Consider the following 23,849-nt stretch of genomic DNA (forward strand, 5'->3'; position numbering starts at 1 on the left):
ATACTGCTGATATCAAGTGGGCCACGCTGTATTATTAGTCAGCATTGAACAAGTGGACCACTTGCTGTCTGTCACATTCTGTTTTATGCTCCATCTGGTTCCTATGACACACAAACCTTAAGCCACTTCTGACTTTAACACTTTTGAGGTCCCAAAATACTGCAATGACTCGGCTGATTCAATGTGAACCAAGTATGTCATCAAGTTTTGATAAGAACTACTTATGCCATGGTTACCATTAATAATTAATTATGTATGTTCAACACATCATGATTAGGCCTAATATAAATAATGTTGAGGCTCCGATTACATTAATTTCAAAAGAGAGTAGATCATATCGATAGGTAGGCTCTTATTTTATTCTAATTTTTCAGAAAGTCTGCAACTATGATGGAGATCGACTGTAAAGTTACATATATATTTCCATGAATGCTTTTGTTTGTCGCAAACGGAAAATACAACTGAAAAAATGTTATGGTTGGCAACATAAAAATTGGGGTTTCCCCTGATTCAAATTCTATGACTGTAGCAGCAAAATCCAGATCCTCATTAATTTTTAAACCTTGCAATGTACTGCAATATCTAGCAATCCAAAGCCAAATTATCACAAAACCGCTACCAAACGTTTAATAATCAACATACACCCCTACATGAGCTGTTTGATTTGAAGAAGGTGGTAAGTAGCAGTAAAGACTAGATACTTTATGGATGACAACTTCTTTATTCCATTAGACCCCTAAATGGCTGTCTGACATGTTGCACAGCGATAGAAACTAACAGTTTTAGTCCACTAGTCCTTATAAAGAAAACATATAGCTAACCCTTAAAAAGGGCAAATTTCTAATTATTGAGCAGTTTGGCAACGACTACAGGACTAGTGCCAATTTCTAATGCTGCTGCACCAAGGTAAATGGCTTCAGCTTGAGCAGGTGCTTCCTGCCTAGGTGGTGGGAGTTGATGGGTTAACTCTCCTCCTGACCTAGCCACGTGAACAGTGAGGAGACCACTCACGCCAGCTGTCTTTCACCTGCCAGTCCTCACGATGTTGCTCCATACAGACATAACGCTCGGAGACAGTCAAATCTCTAGCTGTGAGTACGAGTAGTCGCTTACATAACTCACAGAGCTTGTATGCTGTATGTTCTCAAGGAGTGGCGATCTGTGTTTCGTGTTAATGTGTATATCCAGGAGGATTATGAACCAGAGAGACGTTTGTGATCATCTTGATGTCTTGGATCACGTCCATACACATCTTGATACTGGGTAAAATCGGTGCCACCATTTCCACCATCCAATCATAAACGTGAGCTATCGTGTCAACTCAACAATGGCAGGGAACTCAACACAAGAAATGACAACAGTAATGTTTGATTTGGACATGACGGAGAACGGTACAAACTCAACTCTCAATGGCACAGATGGAGGTATTCGTCCACCAATGCCATCCTTTGATCTGGAAACTATTCTCAACTCGTATGTAGAGTACCGATGGTCGAGATACCTTGGTATCTACTGTTACCCTATTCTTGTTGTGCTTGGAACTATAGGCAATGTGCTAAGTTTTATTGTGATGACTAGGAAAACGATGCTGAGATCGTCCACCTGCTACTACATGGCCGTGTTGGCAGTTGCCGATACTATGGTTCTGTATTTCGGTTGTCTCCGGAAGTGGTTCGCTTACCTCACTGGATGGGATGCTCTCATACTGAGTCCAGCAGCTTGCAAAATATTCAACTTTCTCACGTACTGGAGTTTTGACTTTGCAGCTTGGATACTGGTTGCCATGACAGTGGAACGCTACATTGCCATACACTTTCCATTCACTGTAACTAAACATGCAACTATCCCCCGAGCTAAAGTTGTGTCCATTTTTCTCGGAGTGATTTTCGTGGGGATCAACGCTCACTTCTTTGCAACAGTGACCATCAGTGATAGGGGATACTGCAGCTCTCAGGAAGAATACATCCGATTCAATGATTATGTGTTTCCATGGATAGATGCAGCCTTGTACTCCTTCATTCCCTTCATCGTTCTGCTTGTGTTCAACATCCTTATCATCCTCGACAGCAGGAAAGCCATTAAGCGACAACAAACTCTTCAAGCATCATCACTGAATAACACAAATACCTTTACCATCCGTTCAAACTCACGTCTAACGGTGATGCTTCTGTCAGTGTCCTTGACCTTCCTTGTGGCCTCTGCACCAAAAGCTGCTCTAATTATCATAAAGCCGTACACTTTCGACTTCTACGATGGCCCTTTGGTTGACTTCCATCTACTATCGAAGTACACGCTGACGGCTTCGGTGATGAACTTCTTAACGTATGGCAACCATGCCATAAACTTCTTACTGTACTGCATCAATGGACAGAAGTTCCGCAGCGAGTTGAAACGACTCATATATGTGTGCACTCACAGGAAACAACGAAGAAGAATAGCCTCACTGCAGATTGAGATGGGGGATGGTGTCAGAAGGAACTCGACTTGCACTGACTTGGTCATGAAGTCAATGCCTGACTCAATCACAACCATTAGGGATCCTCAAGTCAGTGAACCATAAAGTTAAACACATGGGACATAAAAGGGGATCAAGTGTGAAATCAGCTTCACTAGAAGCACTTATAAAATCTCCAATATGATCAAGGTGACAAATATTTGTTCAACCCAACTGGATGACAACAAATGTGACCAAAAGGTGATCAGGTGCAAAAAATCAGACACACTAGAAGCACTCACAAACTCAATATGATCAAGGTGACAAATATTCTCCACCCAACCGTTACACTGGATCATAACACAAGGATACAGACATGTGATGAAAAGGTGATCAAGTGCAAAATCAGGTTCACCTGAAACATTCATAAAATCTCCAACATCATCAAGGTGACATTTGCCAAGGACACCACCGAACTCAGAACTACTTTACTGTGGTGAGACAATGTAATGTGGGTTACAGCACCAGAGCAGTAAGATTACTGTGGAATGAGACCTTGATCCTGTTTGTTTGTTGTTTAACACCGCACTCAGCAATATTCCAGCTACATGATGGAGGTCTGTAAATAATCGAGTCTGGACAGACAATCCACTGATTGATATAATGAGCATCGATCCACGCAATTGGGATACGATGACATGCATCAGCTAAGTCAGTGAGCCTGACTACCTGATCCTGTTAGTCGCCTCTTATGACAAGCATAGTCGCCTTTGTCCCATGGGTTGCTGAAGACCTATTCTAACCCGGATCTTCACGGGTCCCTCGATCCTGACAGAGACTTGTTACATAAAGCCTGATTCATGTTGTTTTTTTTTCCACAAAATATATTCAGCGAAGTCTTACTGTTAAGAAAGGTCAGGACACAGTACAAAGATATCAATGAACTTATTTTCTACTCCTGTATCATGGGCAAACCAGATGAACAAAGACAGATGATCACACTGCAGTGACTGAAAATGGCACAGTTATCGCCCTACTGTTCACACTGCTATCAAGGCATCTACATCAAAGCAATGACTTTTACCAGAATAAACGTAAGATTCATGGCACATACTTTGAGTTGTTTACTTGATATTGACAAAGTATTTCATACTGTCATACATCTGATATATGTCTTGATCTGAGATTATGTATATAGTGAACAAAAGAATTAAGGGATCAGAACATTTTGGGGATTATTTTTTATTGTGAAGACTGAGCACACAATTTCATTTAAAATATTCATTCTTTTTGTCATTATATTTGTAATCTCGGTATTTAGTATTTATAAAAAACTGTTGTCACTTTACTGTACATTCAAGATATCAAAATCTTTGTGAACGTCTTTTCATTTTATCAAGTTTTTCTGAGATAAACTTTGTCTATAATCTATGAGTAAATAAACATGTTGGTTTACATCTCATGTTGGTCAGGACAACTGTAATGCGAATCAGACAAAATGCACAGAGATCTAAAAGTGTAAGCAGTGAAAAGTATGAAGAAATTAAAAGAAATACCAGTCACATAAATATCTACTTAACAAAAGAAAGTTGTGTTTAAGACATACCACTGATCCAATCTGTTGATGAGCAGATGGCAAAATTTTCTTCTTGTAATTCTGATGATAAATTGATTTAGTACTATTAAAGCTTCAACAGGGTTAGAAATTGGCACTAGTCCTATAGTCCTTGCCAAACTGCCCAATAGTAAAGGTATCCTAAGGACTAGTAGAATTTTGACATTTTTAAAGGTTTTGCTATATGCTATCATTATAAGGACTAGTGGACTGAAACTGTTAGTTTCTACCGCTGTTCAAGGAAGCCTACTGATACTCACCTCGATAGCTGAGAGTCCATCCTTCCCTACGTTGTACATCAGTGTGAGGAACTCCTCGTACACCTGCAGGTTCCCACTCAGACCATCACGAACCCTGTCCAGGTACGCCTGGGCGAACGCCGTGTCCTTCTCGTCTTTCTATACATGAGGAATATGTTCATTTTGTATTTAGTGATGAAACAATGAGTTCTTTAAAAATAACCCATTTGAGTATACAATCAATATCTCACTCAAGAATAAAACTGGAAATACTTTAAGCCTGCCTGAAAGACACTATGGTTGTATTTCTTGTCAAATGACATGATTATCTCAATTTGGGACCTGACAAGATGAGATAAACATGTTTTTTGACAAGGAGAGACAAATATCCTGAGTATTTTGATTAGCATTAAGCATTGTTAAGTGTGTTCAGGAATATTTTAGAATACCCTCAGATCAGACAGAAGTTGTGCTGGAGTTATCTCAAAATACCAGAGTATGTGATCAGGACAAAAAGGCTGAGAGGTTTTCTTTACATCTATATCACCTATCACCTCTATCAACAGATGCAGATTGCAGGCCATTATAACTCAACAAGGGTATGGTGGTGACAAAGGTTCAGATTTGTGGCAAATTGGGATTCAAACCACAGATCAGTGCATCCTGGCATCGAGAAAACTGTCAGTGACATTGCTTGAGACAAATATATCATCGGGACGTTTTCATGATTTTAGCTTTCGATACCATGATTTTCATGAGTTATTCTCTTACCTCGCACATGGATGTCAGATTCTGATTGACTGAGACCCATTATTTTCAATGCATGTTAGCTACATTTCTTGTTTCCCATTCAAACTGCCGAATCGTTGGCATGACATTTGCAACATGCCAACCACAACTTTGTATCTTGAATTAATGATGTAAGACACCATTCTATGGATATTTACCATATTTTCCTAACGAAAAAGACCAAGGGAAATTCTGTGGTAACTGATATTCTTACTGAATTGTTCCTAAGCATGCATATCGGTACATAACACACACCTGCAACATAATTAGGTTTGTGGCAAGTTAAATTTGTTGTCCACCGGTCCCTGAGGTGACATGGATTGATGTAGCATCTATGTTTATTACTGTTTCCCTCGCCCTTCGTGCTCGAGGACATAAACTAACATAGAGGGTATCGAGAACATAACCTAACATAGAGGGTATCGAGGACATAAACTAACATAATGGGTATTGAGAACATAACCTAACATAGAGGGTATTAGGGAACATGAACTAACATAGAGGGTATCGGGGAACATGAACTAACATAGAGGGTATTAGGGAACATGAACTAACATAGAGGGTATCGGGGAACATGAACTAACATAATGGGTATCGGGGAACATAAACTAACATAGAGGGTATCAGGGAACATGAACTAACATAGAGGGTATCGGGGAACATGAACTAACATAGAGGGTATCGGGGAACATGAACTAACATAGAGGGTATTAGGGAACATGAACTAACATAGAGGGTATCGGGGAACATGAACTAACATAATGGGTATCGGGGAACATAAACTAACATAGAGGGTATCAGGGAACATGAACTAACATAGAGGTTATCAGCATGATCAGGGAACATGAACTAACATAGAGGGTATCAGGGAACATAAACTAACATAGAGGGTATCAGGGAACATGAACTAACATAGAGGGTATCAGGGAACATGAACTAACATAGAGGGTATCAGGGAACATGATCTAACATAGAGGGTATTAGGGAACATGATCTAACAAAGAGGGTATCGGGGAACATGAACTAACATAGAGGGTATCAGGGAACATGAACTAACATAGAGGGTATCGAGGAACATGAACTAACATAGAGGGTATCGGGGAACGTAAACTAACATAGAGGGTATCGGGAATGTGAACTAACAGAGAGGGTATCGAGGAACATGAACTAACATAGAGGGTATCGGGGAACATGAACTAACATAGAGGGTATCAGGGAACATGAACTAACATAGAGGGTATCGGGGAACATGAACTAACATAATGGGTATCGGGGAACATGAACTAACATAGAGGGTATCAGGGAACATGAACTAACATAGAGGGTATCGGGGAACATAAACTAACATAGAGGGTATTAGGGAACATGAACTAACATAGAGGGTATCAGGGAACATGAACTAACATAGAGGTATCAGGGAACATGAACTAACATAGAGGGTATCAGGGAACATGAACTAACATAGAGGGTATCAGGGAACATAAACTTACATAGAGGGTATCAGGGAACATGAACTAACATAGAGGGTATCGAGGAACATGAACTAACATAGAGGGTATCGGGGAACGTAAACTAACATAGAGGGTATCGGGGAACGTGAACTAACAGAGAGGGTATCGAGGAACATGAACTAACATAGAGGGTATTAGGGAACATGAACTAACATAGAGGGTATCAGGGAACATAAACTAACAAAGAGAGTATTAGGGAACATGAACTAACATAGAGGGTATCAGGGAACATGAACTAACATAGAGGTATCAGGGAACATGAACTAACATAGAGGGTATCAGGGAACATGAACTAACATAGAGGGTATCAGGGAACATGAACTAACATAGAGGTTATCAGCATGATCAGGGAACATGAACTAACATAGAGGGTATCAGGGAACATAAACTAACATAGAGGGTATCAGGGAACATGAACTAACATAGAGGGTATCAGGGAACATGAACTAACATAGAGGGTATCAGGGAACATGATCTAACATAGAGGGTATTAGGGAACATGATCTAACATTGAGGGTACATCAACCTATGTCCCTCTTGAAACCAGTGGACAGCTAATAAGGTTAGCGAGCAAATGCATTGTAACCATGGCAACACTAACCCTTGGATCCATCTCCAAGAGATCTGGCGCCAACATGGCCAGCGTTTGTTCCTTCTTCTTCTTGCTCTTGCTCCTCTCTCGGTTTTTCTTGTGGTCAAACCTAAACAACACAATGTGTGGAATTCCATTAGAAAATACGTTTACATAATGAATTAATGTTGAAATGGATGAGGAATCTTTGATTGGTTAATCTAAAACTCAGCAGTGACTTTTAACATGGAGCCCATCTCTCTAAACTATAGCAACAGACAACCAGTCTGAAAAGACCCAAGGGAAAAAACTCTGGATACAAACTTAACATGGAGAATGAAATCAGACTATCTCACTAATTTATACGATGAATACATGGCATATGGAGAGGTCACGCTGATCACACAACAACCTGAAAGACCCAAGGGAAACAACTCTAGATACAAACTGTGAGCTCAGAATCATATGAAAATTGAGGTAATTTACTTTCTTAAAGTTTCTGATGTCAACTTCCTTAGTTATCATGGTTATCATGGTTAGGTCTGATATCAGAGTAATTCCACTAAAATTGAGGCGTCTGCTTATGCTACATGCACTATAACCTTCAGCACATTTAGTGAGCACTCATAAACATGTTTTAAAGATGTCAGCATGATAAGTATTCCATACAAACAAAACATTATTGCCCAATAATGATATCCAAGAAGTTTGCTAACTGTCCTATTGTCACTGTGAATTAGTTCAGGGAGTGAATGAACGGCTTTAAGCCACTTTCAGAAATACTCCACTTGACATGGCCCATTTTAGATATCAGCACAACAAGTTTGTTTGTTTGTTGTTTAACGCCCCACTCGACAATAGTCCAGCTATATGACGGTGGTCTGTAAATAATCAAGCCTGGACCAGACAATCAAGTGATTGATATCATGAGCATCAATCCAAGCAATTGGGATAGGATGACATGCATCAGTCAACAAGCCTGACCACCCGATCCTGTTAGTCGCCACTTACGACAAGCATAGTCACCTTCTACAGCAAGCATGCGTTGCTGAAGACCTATTTTAACCCGGATCTTCAAGGGTGTATGACAAGTGAATGACTTTACAATTGACCTGACCCTACCCTCAACAGAAAATTATCATATGCAAAACCATGTCACAGGTGCAAACCTCCTCTAAAATTATGAAAATGAGAAAGACCTATAAATATTCAAACTTTGAACAAAATTCTTTGGACTAATGACATCCAGCCTACCTGAGTGTAGTGCTAGCGGTCATCAGCATATCAAGATGGTTCTTATCTGCCGTCTGTCCGTCCTCCGCCTCATCCTCATTCTGGCTGTCTTCCTGTGACAACACTGCATCCTCCATCTCGCTCTGACCACCATCACTCTCTTCCTGCTTCCCGTCAACATCAGACATTTTCCGTTTAGGGCCTATCCTCAGTCTAGGACTATCCTCTGATCGTCTGCCTTCGTCTGTTTCGGATAAATCATCACTCTCACTGTTGGAACGTTTCAGAGAGTTATGCAGCAGCTTACGCACTGGAGTCGCCTGCTTTCGTTTTGACCGCCCGATATTTGATAAAGATTTGCTGAGAGGGCAAAGCTGCAATCTCTGAATCCTCTGCAGGTCAGTCTGAGGGAGAAGTTTACAGGGGCTAGTTCTCTGACAAATCATCTGAGCTCGTTTCCGTAAGCTCCTAGCTGCCCTCTTTGTCGGTGATTCTTTGGTATCCAACACAAATGCTTTCGGTAGAATTGTCCTGTTTCCCACCACAACTCTCTTATTCTTGGGACTTTTTGAGACTATCTTTGGGAGGAAAGGAGAAACTGGCATGGGCAGGTCACCCTCAGGCTCATTCAGCTTACACAGCGGTTTTGGTTTCAGTTCACGGAAGCCTATTTCAGACTGCCTCTTTGGTGGAGTCCTTTCTAAGCGACTCTGTTGAGCAGTCTTGGAGGTAGATGCAGGAGAGTAGTAGGGGCAGAAGGCTGCAATGATCTCTAATGGGGTCACATTGGGCGTACTGGAGAAGGAGGGGGGACCTTCAGGTGAGAGCTCATCTGCAGCTGGACCAGATGCTTTGGGAGTGTTGCCATGGTTACTTGCATCTCCAGACATGCCCATAACAACTTCTTGTTTCTGTTCTGAGCTTGTTTCAAGCTCTTCTGAACTAGTTGTTACAGGCTCCTTAGAATCTTTGTAACCAACTGAAGTTTGATCAGAGCTGCTGATGGATTGGTCCATTTTCTCGGAACCTGATGTGATCTCAAACACCTGGTCTGGCACAACCCCATGAATACTGACAGCACTTAATACTACAGGTGCCCTGTCCTCACCTGAATGAGCTGGAGCATCTGCAACACCGACTTCCTGGACTTGTCCAACACTGACTTCCTTGACATCTGCAACACTCACTTCCTTGACGTCTGCAACACTCACTTCCTTGACGTCTGCACCACTCACTTCCTCGACGTCTGCAACACTCACTTCCTTGACGTCTGCACCACTGACTTCCTCGACGTCTGCAACACTCACTTCCTTGACGTCTGCAACACTCACTTCCTTGACGTCTACACCACTCACTTCCTTGACGTCTGCACCACTCACTTCCTTGACGTCTGCACCACTCACTTCCTTGACGTCTGCAACACTCACTTCCTTGACGTCTGCACCACTCACTTCCTTGACGTCTACACCACTCACTTCCTCGACGTCTGCAACACTCACTTCATTGACGTCTGCACCAATCACTTCCTCGACGTCTGCAACACTCACTTCATTGACGTCTGCAACACTCACTTCATTGACGTCTGCACCAATCACTTCTTCGACGTCTGCAACACTCACTTCATTGACGTCTGCAACACTCACTTCATTGACGTCTGCACCAATCACTTCTTCGACGTCTGCAACACTCACTTCATTGACGTCTGCAACACCGACTTCATTGACGTCTGCAACACTGACTTCCTTGACGTCTGCAACAGTCACTTCCTTGACATCTGCAACACTCACTTCATTGACGTCTGCAACACTCACTTCATTGACGTCTGCAACACTGACTTCCTTGACGTCTGCAACAGTCACTTCATTGACATCTGAAACAGTCACTTCCTTGACGTCTGCACCACTCACTTCCTTGACGTCTGCAACTCTCACTTCACAGATATCTCCTTCACTAAGCTGAGGTTGAGTACTGTCCAAAATCACAGCAGAAGCTATTGAAGTATTGACGTCTGCTTCATTCTGCTTCTCAGATATCACTGCACTAGCAGCAACCTCCAAACTCAAGTTCACAACACTTTCCCTCTGTGATTCCTTCATGCTTGTGGCCACAGCTTGACTAGCTTGGTGTGATATGTCATTCGATAAGGATGCTTCAACAAGAGTACCCTCTGCCAAGGCATCAAACGAGTCTGAAACATCTTGTGTGTGATCTGTAGCATTATCAGACTGGAGCTGCTGGGCGCCATGTTCAGCTTCATCAACTGCTGTTCCTGACAAGCTTGGCTGCACTACACCATTATTTTGATTATTGTCGGAGACCACAGTGTTATCATGGCCTGAACTTAACCCTGGATCTTCTGGAAGGTTTCTCAGAGTTACTTGAGCATTATCATCCACATCCATCTCCACAACTGTGGGACATGTTACACCACAATTTTCAGCAACACCCGACTCCATAGCTGCTGCAGATGTTACATGGGGATTGTTAGTCATGTCAGACTCCGTACCTGTCGGACATTTTACCAGAGGATTATCAGTATCATCAAACTCCATAACTGTCGGACACGTCTGGCTTCTGTCTTTATTAATGTTCAACAAGTTCAAATGGCTCATTTCAGAAGCCATTTTTCTTGTGCCATCAGCTGTGTGTCCTTTGCTAACACCACAAGCCCTGCTGCTAGTCTCTACTTGACAATGATCAGCCCCCTCAACCGACTGTGTCTTCACTGTATCCACAGCATCAGTGTTACATTCAAAGGACATCTCTTCATCAACCAAAACACTTTCACGTGCAGCAGATGTTAATGAAGGACTTCCAGATTCATACACCTCAGTCTGTTCACAAACATCCCCACTCACCACCTCAACAGACTCCGTCACATCAACTGCTCGACCCTGGTTTGACACAGATGTCTTTTTGAGATCAGAGGTCTGTTCTTGGTAGTGACCTCTGTCTTGTCCTTCTGAGCCCTCAACAGCAGAGGTCCCTGTGTCCGGGCCACAGAAGAGCTGAACTGGCTTCCCAGGAATCGCTATCAGAGACGATAAAATCTGAGGGGATTCCCCTGGTTTGGTACCAGGAATCACTCGAATGGACCCACGCAGGGAATTAAAATCGGTAGAAATACTTGTAGGGAGAGATAGTTGTGGGTTAGGAAATGTTGAGGATGGTGTCGATGGTGTTGATACTGAGGTACCTTGGGGCACTACCTTGAAGGGGATGAAGATGCCCTCTGGTGTGATGATAGGTTTGCCAACTGGCGTCTTTGGTGGGAAGTTATACGTCAGATGAGGGTAAGTGTCTTCTACACAGCGTCTGAAAGGGTGGTTCTGAATTTGTACATGCATGGTCGATTGTTATATTCAGTGTAATTTAAAAGGTTGGCATATTATGAATTTTCTCAAGAATTGTTTGCAATCATTAATGTATCAGGGAATTGACATAGGTTCAACTGAGCAACCAAGATTTATAACATTCGTTATTCGCCAAGGCCTTCATGGACTTGGCACACTTGTGGTGAGTCTCACAATGAAACATGTAGCCTAAACATCTTGTTTGTTTACTTTAAAATAGAGGCCTCTTTTTTGAACAACTTTGTTTATAAAATCATTGGTAAACACGATAATCAATTTAAAAAAATACTTCCTCAAAATGATCTAATGAAACAATTTTTTTCTCTTTATTGAAAATAGTATCCAGACAAGACAGAAGACATTTGCGATATTTTCTTTATCTGTAACCAAAGCAATTTGTAATCAAGCGCCTTACCTCTTTGCACCACTGTCTCCGTCCTCATTATCAGCGGGTGAAACTGGTGCTGAGCGGTGCTTCTTGCTGGGAGACCATGTGACATCCACCTGACAGACACAACACTCTCAGGTTACTTCCCTAACAACTGAGGAGAACGCCATGCCGTATTTTGGAGCACTGAATCATGGTAACATAGATGTAGCCACAAGGGCACATCCTTACAGACTTGTAAAAAGTATTATCTGAAACCATTTACCTCGAGTTGATTGTTTATGTCCGCTAAGTCCAATGGAGTACTCAGACTTGACGATCTCTTCCTCTCACTGCTCTTCTTCTCTTGCTTCTTCTTCTCCTTGACAGCAAGTGCTGTCTCTTTGGCCCGTTTTTTCTACAATACATAAGACTTCATCTTAAAGAGAGGCATCCAAGTGTCATAAATTCTTTTAATTTAAGGATGAAACAAAGGGAAAAAAATATTTTCTGTCCACTGTGAAAAAACACAGTTAACACGGTAAAATTCTACCATAAAAACAGTTTCATGACAGTAATCGTCATGGTAACATATTTTGTGTAACATAAAGGGTAAAACAGGTGTATATGTAAACACTTTAAGTTGACTTCGAAATAATAACAGGCTGTAGATAAGCCCAAACCTTGGCCCAGATAGGTAGAACACTGTCATCCTGGTCTTGTAAAGCCACCATTTGGTCTGGGGAGAAGGCTTCCACAACCAGCATCTTTGCCATCATGTTTTTATTTTGCCGGAAATACTGTAGGGAGAAAGAATATAAAACTACAAAAAACAAAGCACATGTGAAAATCTATATGAAGTGTCTGGCATCATATGCAATGACAATCATTTGTCCATGCGGGAATAAGCTCCTGCACAGCGTGTGACACCTTCGTTACACTCTTGGTAACATTGCTGCCACCAGTGTGGGCGTGGCCATTGCAGGAATCTTGAAATTTGCCCTCTTACCCCAAATGTATTAATGTTTATACTTTTGTTTATGTCTTTGGGAATGCCGTCATAGTGAATTTTGAAAAGTTTTACGACTGACCATGTTTTCCAGATGAATTTACTTTGTTGTTTGTATAATCAGATTGGTTCGAGATTGGAAAATCAACCAACTTCTCCCTTACATTCTTACTATATCAATAACATGATAGTTTTAATGAAATAGAAATTCAAATTGACAAACAAAGAAAGTAATTTAGCAGGGGTAAGTGTAATCGGCATCACGACCGTTGTCACTTGTTTGTAAACATAACGGTCATTCGGCTGCGAGTTCAACTCCAAGCATGGTTGGGGCCACCTATCACAGTGGGGAGTTTTGACTGGTGGCAGCGATAATATAGAGAGCTCCGCGAACGGGCTATCGCTGCGAGGAGCTTGGCGGGTAATGACAAGGGGAGACAACTCTACCTTGATTGGATTGTCTGGAGACCTCTGGCTGGACATATTCTTGATTCTGAGGTTGATCTGCTTGATGGTTTTGGCTGGTAGCAGGTACTTTTGAAGGAGACTGCGAGGGTTCTTCAGATGCTGGAACTGCTCGAGACCCAGGGCTATCAAGCTGGGGAGGCAGACAGATAATCTGATCAACCAATTTCAGTTTACACTGAATACAAGAATTGTAATTGATTGTGTTGATGCCCTTCATCCAGATTTAGAAACTGGTCTTACTCCTACTGACCAAAAGTAAATAAATCACTATGACTAGAAGGAAGAACTTAATCTTGAAGGTGTGTCCAATAATACACATTATTATAATGCCATCACTACATAGTCAAGAGAGTGAATGAAAGACTTGGGTTTAACATTGCTCTAGACAGTATACAGCATGTCACCTTAATGTGGTGAAACCATAGAGTTCCGATGAGATGCTGACAGACAAAGGGAACAAGGAGATCCTGGCACGGCAAAGGGAAGCAACTCTAACAATAGGTTAGGTTTCAACCATCAAAGTGCAAAACCATGGCCATCAAGTATTATACAAAGAAAACTTATGAACACAAATGCATACTTGTCCTCCCCGGTAGTGAAAGTAAGGCGGCTGTCTCTGGCTTCCTCCTGTGTCAATAACCGTCGACACGGCAGCAACTGTGGGTAGAGGAACACCGGACTGGACCAGAACACCTCAACCTGAGACGGCAGTAACGGGTGCTTTGTAGATGTGCTGCCTGGGAGGGACGAACAGAATGCCGGTTAAAGATTAGCAACAGGCCAGCAGGAATTACACAAAAGGAGCTGAGAGGTTTCATTGTTAATGATTTACCTTTCTTTCTGGCAATCTTCTTTCCACCATCCACTGAATCGTAGTCGGAGTCTGTTGTGTTGCTGTTGGTGTCTTCGACGGAGTAGGAGGAAGCATCTTCATTCTCCTGGCTGAGGTTCCATGAGTTATCTTCACCAACCACGTCTATAGCCAGCTGCAGGTTACACACGTTGTAGGACGACAGGTCACGCGCCATCGACACACATCGGAAGATATCCAGTTCCCTCTACAGTTTGAGTGAGTGAGTGTTATTTTATGAAGCAATAAGTAACATTACTGCTGTATCATGTTAGCCTCTAAATAATGAGTCTGGCAAACCTGTGGTTGATAGCATGAGCATAATCCAAGCATTGTGACCACCAACTAATGACTTTTAGTCAGCTTGTACTATGCTTACTGTACAGGGGGCCTATTCTGGCCATGACTCAGCACTTGGCCTGGTTTACTTGTTCTACTGAATCATTTATAGACAAAATGCCCAGAAATCTCACTGGTAAATCAGAGAAGTTTTCAAATATCACACATTTCCTACCTTACAATCTATATTAGGTAAATATAACAGACAAAATCTATCTTACATTAGCTGGTCTACTGTTTACTGGTACTTATCTAGTAGACCACCCAGGGGGTTACCTATACCTGCTCAGAGTGAGTGAGTGAGTTGGGTTTAACACCGCTTTTAACAGTATTCTAGTTATATTGCGGCGTGTCAGCTTAATGTGGGAGGAAAGCGATAGTGAAAGTTAAAGTGATACAGGTCTCAGACGTTTACCACTTCAGTGAAACCCACGAGCACGGGTATGGTGCTGACAAACCTAGAAACCTAGATAAATGGGGCGAACCGGGATTCGAACCCACAATCATAGGTTAAGGGACAAATCAAGACGCCTTAGACGACCGGGCCACCCGTGCCCCCGACCTGCTCAGAGGCCGATATTTGGCCCCAAGTCTGCAGCAAACGACAGTAAAAATTCAGAGTTTGAATTAAAATTTTCAGATGTAAAACATCCAATTTTGAACAAAACACGATTTTCCCCAATTTGCCTCTGGAATCCTACATTAATCCCTGCCTCCATATTGATCCCCTCTGCTCAGAGCCTCATTGCCAGGCAACTCCATGGTAGTGAAACATGCAACTAGTTCTCACCAGTAGCTGTCTGCACGTGCTGGTCAGGGGCTCGAAGTCCTCGCTCCCCTTACACAGGAAGAAGAGCTGTGTTGTCAGTTGGACATGCTGCAACAGAAATCTTTGTTACTCTTGGATATAACACTTCAACACTTACTGGCCGACCTAAAGTGCACAACATCACAACAAGGCAGTGGACATCGCTGTTAAAGTACTGTCAGGATTAAATACTAGCATAAGTCCCATATGTAGTGACATGTACCACTTCATTTAATTTCATCAAGTGACTCTTGACAAGTCAAAGATATCTGGTGAGGTGAAGTCGCTTTCAAGATTATTTCACTGATATAAGTTTTGCTGCAGTTAAACATGGATATCCCAGTAGGATACAGTATACTGAATCCAAGCCGACCAGTCCTTGTTTCATTCCCTGAATTCCAAGGGCCAGGCAGGGTAACAACAAGTACCATCTTTTAAGGTCTTTTGGTATGACACGACCGTGGATCCTCGGGCAAGTGAATTCTTTTCAAATTGTGCCTCTGTTCACCCAGCAGTGAATGCGTACCCGGTAGGACAAGATGGCAATGTGGTTGTTAACCTTCAAGCGCCTAACAGGCAGCTTGGGTTGTATACTCCCCATGGAGCTGAGAATGATTGTTGAGTGGCCACAGATCCATTGACCGGGGTAATAAAATATCTACACGTTTATGCATGGAGTACAGTGCCAAATAAATGGACTATTATTATTATTATTACAGTTGTGGACTGTCAGTTCTGTAAGTGGCAGGAGTACATGGAAAAGTGATTCTTTTCTCATAAACCATGTACTGACATTACAATTACATGGAGCAACTGAACAAACAAATCATTATTTTAGTTTGACCGTAACATACCTTTCGCATTTGTTCCTCGATGAGCAGTTTCTCCTCTGCAGTGATGATCAGAGCATTCTCCTCCAGTTCTGCCCGATGAACACTGGTCAGGGAAGCCTTAATAGGAGACTTTTTGGCCTTGACGATCGTCCTTCTGGAACAGACAACACCGATATCACCATACATACTAGTGGAAAATACAACCAAATTCCAAATACACATGGATTCATTACAGATGCATGCTATATTTGTGCAAAGCTTTGTTGGTTGGTTTGTTGATTAACGCCACACTCAGCAATATTCCAGCTGTATGACGACATTATGAAAAGACAATACAGTGATAGATATAATGAAGATAATCCTCCTCCTATACATGGTATAATATATCTACCAGGAGACGGTCAGTACATACTGTGGCAGTGGTTCCTTCAGGTACATAGACTTATCTCCCTCCTGTACATGGCATAATAGATCTACCAGGAGACGGTCAGTACATACTGTGGCAGTGGTCCCCCAGGTACATAGACTTATCTCCCTCCTGTACATGGCATAATAGATCTACCAGGAGACGGTCAGTACATACTGTGGCAGTGGTCCCCCAGGTACATAGACTTATCTCCCTCCTGTACATGGCATAATAGATCTACCAGGAGACGGTCAGTACATACTGTGGCAGTGGTCCCCCAGGTACATAGACTTATCTCCCTCCTGTACATGGCATAATAGATCTACCAGGAGACGGTCAGTACATACTGTGGCAGTGGTTCCTTCAGGTACATAGACTTATCCCCCTCCTATACATGGTATAATAGATCTACCAGGAGACGGTCAGTACATACTGTGACAGTGGTTCCTTCAGGTACATAGACTTATCTCCCTCCTATACATGGCATAATAGATCTACCAGGAGATGGTCAGTACATACTGTGACAGTGGTCCCCCAGGTACATAGACTTATCTCCCTCCTGTACATGGCATAATAGATCTACCAGGAGACGGTCAGTACATACTGTGGCAGTGGTCCCCCAGGTACAGAGACTTATCTCCCTCCTGTACATGGCATAATAGATCTACTAGGAGACGGTCAGTACATACTGTGGCAGTGGTCCCCCAGGTACATAGACTTATCTCCCTCCTGTACATGGCATAATAGATCTACTAGGAGACGGTCAGTACATACTGTGGCAGTGGTTCCTCCAGGGACATAGACTTATCTCCCTCCTATACATGGTATAATAGATCTACCAGGAGACGGTCAGTACATACTGTGGCAGTGGTTCCTCCAGGTACGTAGACTTATCTCCCTCCTATACATGGTATAACAGATCTACCAGGAGACGGTCAGTACATACTGTGGCAGTGGTTCCTCCAGGTACATAGACTTATCTCCCTCCTATACATGGTATAATAGATCTACCAGGAGACGGTCAGTACATACTGTGGCAGTGGTCCCCCAGGTACATAGACTTATCTCCCTCCTATACATGGCATAATAGATCTACTAGGAGACGGTCAGTACATACTGTGGCAGTGGTCCCCCAGGTACATAGACTTATCTCCCTCCTGTACATGGCATAATAGATCTACCAGGAGACGGTCAGTACATACTGTGGCAGTGGTCCCCCAGGTACATAGACTTATCTCCCTCCTGTACATGGCATAATAGATCTACCAGGAGACGGTCAGTACATACTGTGGCAGTGGTCCCCCAGGTACATAGACTTATCTCCCTCCTGAACATGGCATAATAGATCTACCAGGAGACAGTCAGTACATACTGTGGCAGTGGTCCCCCAGGTACATAGACTTATCCCCCTCCTATGCATGGTATAACAGATCTACCAGGAGACGGTCAGTACATACTATGACAGTGGTTCCTCCAGGTACGTAGACTTATCTCCCTCCTATACATGGCATAATAGATCTACCAGGAGACGGTCAGTACATACTATGACAGTGGTTCCTCCAGGTACGTAGACTTATCTCCCTCCTATACATGGTATAATAGATCTACCAGGAGACGGTCAGTACATACTATGACAGTGGTTCCTCCAGGTACATAGACTTATCTCCCTCCTATACATGGTATAATAGATCTACCAGGAGACGGTCAGTACATACTGTGGCAGTGGTTCCTTCAGGTACATAGACTTATCTCCCTCCTATACATGGCATAATAGATCTACCAGGAGATGGTCAGTACATACTGTGACAGTGGTCCCCCAGGTACATAGACTTATCTCCCTCCTGTACATGGCATAATAGATCTACCAGGAGACGGTCAGTACATACTGTGGCAGTGGTCCCCCAGGTCCATAGACTTATCTCCCTCCTGTACATGGAATAACAGATCTACCAGGAGACGGTCAGTACATACTGTGGCAGTGGTCCCCCAGGTCCATAGACTTATCTCCCTCCAGTACATGGAATAACAGATCTACCAGGAGACGGTCAGTACATACTGTGGCAGTGGTTCCTCCAGGTACGTAGACTTATCTCCCTCCTGTACATGGTATAATAGATCTACCAGGAGATGGTCAGTACATACTGTGACAGTGGTCCCCCAGGTACATAGACTTATCTCCCTCCTGTACATGGCATAATAGATCTACCAGGAGACGGTCAGTACATACTGTGGCAGTGGTCCCCCAGGTACATAGACTTATCTCCCTCCTGTACATGGCATAATAGATCTACCAGGAGACGGTTAGTACATACTGTGGCAGTGGTCCCCCAGGTACATAGACTTATCCTCCTCCTGTACATGGCATAATAGATCTACCAGGAGACGGTCAGTACATACTGTGGCAGTGGTCCCCCAGGTACGTAGACTTATCTCCCTCCTGTACATGGAATAACAGATCTACCAGGAGACGGTCAGTACATACTGTGGCAGTGGTCCCCCAGGTCCATAGACTTATCTCCCTCCTGTACATGGAATAACAGATCTACCAGGAGACGGTCAGTACATACTGTGGCAGTGGTTCCTCCAGGTACATAGACTTATCCTCTTCCTCCTGTTCGGGGAACAGTTCGTCCAGTTCATCGATCAGTTGGTTCAGTTCCTTCTCTGAAACAATTGGTGAGAATTAGGCGAACCAAGACTTACAGTCATCAACTGAGACATTAGAGACTGACCAACAGAATTGGAAAATTTATAACAAATTGTACATTTATATACATATCTATTTACCATACCTATCACACTATGCATTTCTTCCTTTTTCTTCGATCCTGGAGTGGAAATGTCTTTGAACAAAGTTTCCAGATTAAAAAAAAAACACTTCACCCCAACACATCACATATGTCACCATGGTCACCACCTAAACAATAGGTCATGCACCACTGCAATCCTGTGCAATACAACCCTTTGCATCCTGATCACCTGCCTCTTCATTTTCTTTCTAGAGCATACAGGCTGGTGTAACTGTGACATGGGGATGATTGGACGGATGTTAGCATGTCAGTGCTGAGGTGTTCTTTTACAAACACTCCCTTACCGGCCAGTAAGGTTCGACAAGAGAGACCTCGCACATATGCTCAGGGGACGTAAGGCTGATCTGCTTGGCATCACTTTTGATGATTCATCAAAGAAATCAATCATGAATGTGGGATTGAAGCATGCTAAGCCGAAAGAGGAAACGATCGACAACCGTAACAAGTCTTTAACCAACTACTGAAACATGACGTGCACTAGAATGAGGTGAGCAGGTAGAAGATTGGGACACCATTTGTACAAATGGCCGCACCTCTTGCATGGTGACGTGATTGCAGTGCATGACCCATTGTTTAGGTGGTGACCAGTGATGTACATGATGTAGGGTAGGGTTGGGGTGAAATGTTTTTTCACACCAGGATCGAAGAAGGAAGAAATGCATAGTGTGAGATAGGAAAAGTTTAAAAATTTATCTTATTACTTATGAGTTAGTGAAGGGGATTTCACACTTAAGTTAGTAGTATTAAATTTAAGTCACAGACACTTATCAGGCCATGGCGTAGTGCGCGAGATAATTTTACAACCATGAGTGACTGAGTAAGTTGGATTTTATGCCGCTTTTAGCAATATTCCAGTAATATCACAGCAGGGGACACCAGAAAAGGGCTTCCCACATTGTACCCATGGTAAACAGAAGTTTAAAACAATGTTTTGAAGAAAGTGTGTGAGAACAAAAGTATGGTAACAATTAATCATGAGGGCATAGTATTGTTCGGCCGTGTTTTTGATACAGTTGTAAATTGCAATCCGGATACATTTGACTTGTTTTCATCAGTACAATACACCATCTGTCTGAAGCAGTGATGGAGGATGTGAGAGCTGGGCTTAGCATCACCTTGAGCATCACCTTGAGCATCACCTTGAGCATCACCACAGCCTGGCACAGAGGGTAAAACAAAATCTCACACTAGAATTGAAATCAGCTCTTACTTGAAACCCTAAAAGGTCGGTCAAATCTGAAATCTTCATCCACTTCAACAATTTTTTCGGCTTCCTCCAAGAAATTGAATTCAGGATCATTTGCCTCATCATCAACTGGCTGATCAACAGGTTCCGCTGAAACATAAAATATGGTCAAATTTCAAGTCTCTTCATCTGAGGTGAACATGGTACATCAAATCAACCTTTCTGACCCAGACCTTCAGCAAGAAAATGAAAGACACTGTCTATGGTTAGAAATTAACCAAACAAGTCAACTAGCCCAAATGATGAAAATATAGCAATACCCCCAAAATGTTTGAAATTCTACTAGCCCTTAGGATACATTTAAACATTAACAAAACTGGTCCGGGTTAGTAGAATAGTGCTAATTTCTATCCCTGCTGTCTAGCCCATTGCTATAATTATCCTTTGCCAAAAAGTGAGGGAGTTAGGTTTAATACCACTATGAACAGTGTTCGAGTCACATCACTCTGTGCCGATTTAAGACAGCAAAGTGTCCCAAAGGCCACAGGGACACATGAGTTCTGGTATCTATGGTGGTGGCGTAATCATTGTGAATTTTGGATTCAAAACCAAGACCAGCAGATCCTGGCACAGCAAAGGAATGTAACTGAGGAATTGCCACTCGGTCCCAAAGCTTCTGAACCCCTTGTCAAATTAGAGTTTCTGTAAGTTAGTGATGAAATAAGGTTTCCCTTTCAACTCACAGTCTGGTTTGACGAGGGAGCGAAGGAACTCCTGCCACTCGGAGTCGTCACATTCCGTGTCGTACATATCTGGGGTGATGTCCGGCGCAACAAATGCTTCCTCTATGGCCGTCAGGGACGTGTCGGTCAGGGGCAGTTTGGATCTTGTTCTGCGAGCTATTATGTCTGAATGTGTACTCTGGAAACAAACAAAATTTGGAAATTTTAACTATAAATTGTATATTTGTATACTTATCCTGTCTCACACTGTGCATTTCTTCCTTCTATCGCGATCCTGGCATGGAAATGTCTCAAAACAAAGTTTTCAGCTTCAAAAGAACACCTCACCTCACCACATCCCACTCATCACCATGGTCGCTAACATAAACATCAGGACACTCACCACTGCAATCCCATGCAACCCGACCCAAAGCAATCTGGTCACCTGACATTCCCTACAGTTCTTCAAATTGAGACCAACTTGGTCAAATTTGTGACCTAAATTCATTTTGCGACCTGTATTTATTGCTTGGTTGCCAGTTGGCTCCCATTAATAAAATTAGTTTGGCCACTAAAATGTTTCACGTATTGAAAGAAACAGTTCAACATCGCTTGTCTCTATCGACATCATGACTTCCCTGTTTAGGGTGTAGTGTAACTCCTCACAGTGATACTGATGCCTATCTTGCTTCTGATGTTGGTGTCTGTAATGCTGCAAGTTTATGAATTTCTGGTCATGTGCACATTTCTCAGTTTACTTTTACAACTTTCAGCAATATTCCAGCTATATGATGGCGTCTGTAAATAATCGAGTCTGAGCCAGACAATCCAGTGATTGACATCATAACAATTGATCCACGGAATTGGGATATGATGACTTGCATCAACCATGTCAGTGAGCCTGACCACCCAATCCAATTAGTCGCCTCTTGCAACAAGCATATTCACCTAATACCACAAGCATGGGTTGCTGAAAACCTATTCTCAACCCGGATCTTCATGAAATAGAACAACAATAGAAGGTTTGCCTCGTAAGATAACAATATGATAACGTAGAACTTATCAACATTATCATAGCAAAATGTAAACATTCTTCTAAAGAACTCCATTCTTATTCCTATGAGCGAGAGAGGGAATTTGCTATCGCTGTTTTTAACATTTCAGTTATATCAGCTTGATGAGGGAGGACAGTCCAAAGTGACGCAGGTCTTTGATGTAACCACTCTGTTGAAGCCCACAAGCACCAAAAAACCTAAAACCATCATCAGGGCTCCTGCTAGTTTCCTGGTACATCTAAGGGACACAATTCTGCACAGGGCACTGCAGGGCTTACACATTTGGGAATCTGTCGGCCCTAAATCTTACAAAAGAAAAAATAGATCTCTGCATGCACTACCTGTTAATATGTTCAACAGCTGTGTGCTGGACAAACAAAAACATGACAGATGACTGCCATTTTAAACATAACATTTCATCATGATAACACTTTAGGGGTATGTGATACTGTGTACACTATCTCCAGTACCTCCTGTGTTGAAGTGTCTTCCAGGGCTGCCATGGAGTTCTTGAAATGCTGCCCAAGTGCCGATGTACGTTGTAAACTCACACCTGACGTACAAGCCATAGGACTCCGGAATGTCTGCAAGATGAACAAGCCCAGGAGTCTCATCAATGGTGGGTTAGAAATGTCTGCTAACCTTAGATGTAAAATTATGCACGAATTAACGTACTGTTTTCACCAAAAATATAGCCGTGCTCTGTAAACCACCAATGTGAGCTGTGTTGGATGTAGCGCATGTTTGTTTGGGTTTTGGGTCAACCAAGTAACCACTCAATCCATATAGGTCGCCTTGTACAACAAGCATAGGTTGCTAAACATGCTGAAGACCTATTCTAAATCCTGACCTCCACGGAATGTAACTCATCATCCTGACACCACCCCCATTCCTGACCCCCCCCACCTGCATATTTACCCCTGCAACCTTTGTCTCACTTTCATATGCTGACTTCACTCTGACCAGGAGCCAATAACTGAGCATCTTATCAAAGTGTCAAAAATAATCGTTAACATTTCTTCCTATCAACGATAATTCTGATTATCGATCTGTTCAGCCCTACTTATACACTACCCCTATATCGTATGTTCCTTGACATGCTTGCACAAAGCACAAACATGACTACTCATGCACATGATAAACAAGCACCTTGGCACATAATAAACAACGGCTTTGAAAACATGTTTAAGCCTGGTGAAAGTTAAACATGTTAAAAAAAGCAAAAAAACTCACAAAAAGGTAACACCATTT

The 23,849-nt window shown here is 42.5% G+C and overlaps 2 protein-coding genes across 5 annotated transcripts in view; one reads left to right on the forward strand and one right to left on the reverse strand.

The window, feature by feature from the left end:
* LOC124134138 overlaps nucleotides 1-23,849 on the reverse strand; it is a 49,662-nt gene that overhangs the window by 16,688 nt on the left and 9,125 nt on the right. For 3 of the 4 annotated variants that reach the window (XM_048399961.1, XM_048399958.1, XM_048399966.1), the window contains exons 7-21: nucleotides 23,069-23,182; nucleotides 21,565-21,742; nucleotides 20,846-20,971; nucleotides 19,393-19,489; nucleotides 16,441-16,573; nucleotides 15,569-15,655; nucleotides 14,422-14,647; nucleotides 14,170-14,326; nucleotides 13,569-13,719; nucleotides 12,796-12,912; nucleotides 12,399-12,530; nucleotides 12,161-12,249; nucleotides 8,414-11,707; nucleotides 7,190-7,289; nucleotides 4,310-4,447 (exon numbers count right to left, since the gene is read on the reverse strand). In XM_048399961.1, coding sequence (XP_048255918.1) covers nucleotides 4,310-4,447; nucleotides 7,190-7,289; nucleotides 8,414-11,707; nucleotides 12,161-12,249; nucleotides 12,399-12,530; nucleotides 12,796-12,912; nucleotides 13,569-13,719; nucleotides 14,170-14,326; nucleotides 14,422-14,647; nucleotides 15,569-15,655; nucleotides 16,441-16,573; nucleotides 19,393-19,489; nucleotides 20,846-20,971; nucleotides 21,565-21,742; nucleotides 23,069-23,182 — 5,139 coding nt within the window. Of the gene's footprint in view, nucleotides 1-4,309; nucleotides 4,448-7,189; nucleotides 7,290-8,413; nucleotides 11,708-12,160; nucleotides 12,250-12,398; nucleotides 12,531-12,795; nucleotides 12,913-13,568; nucleotides 13,720-14,169; nucleotides 14,327-14,421; nucleotides 14,648-15,568; nucleotides 15,656-16,440; nucleotides 16,574-17,771; nucleotides 17,818-19,392; nucleotides 19,490-20,845; nucleotides 20,972-21,564; nucleotides 21,743-23,068; nucleotides 23,183-23,849 lie in introns of those variants that run through there. The other variant, XM_048399976.1, reaches the window with a different exon arrangement.
* LOC124134094 (thyrotropin-releasing hormone receptor-like) lies at nucleotides 1,027-3,095 on the forward strand. Its single transcript, XM_046498741.2, has one exon. The coding sequence runs from the start codon at nucleotides 1,328-1,330 to the stop codon at nucleotides 2,558-2,560; it is 1,233 nt and encodes a 410-aa protein (XP_046354697.2). The 5' UTR covers nucleotides 1,027-1,327; the 3' UTR covers nucleotides 2,561-3,095.

The sequence above is a fragment of the Haliotis rufescens genome, unplaced genomic scaffold (assembly GCF_023055435.1).
Source record: "Haliotis rufescens isolate VD_foot unplaced genomic scaffold, xgHalRufe1.0.p SCAF_1, whole genome shotgun sequence".
In the NCBI taxonomy this organism is placed as follows: Eukaryota; Metazoa; Mollusca; class Gastropoda; order Lepetellida; family Haliotidae; genus Haliotis; species Haliotis rufescens.

Bases quoted from the DNA above. Each gene is read 5' to 3' on its own strand.
- LOC124134094 (XM_046498741.2), top strand. From the start codon at position 1,328: ATGGCAGGGAACTCAACACAAGAAATGACAACAGTAATGTTTGATTTG.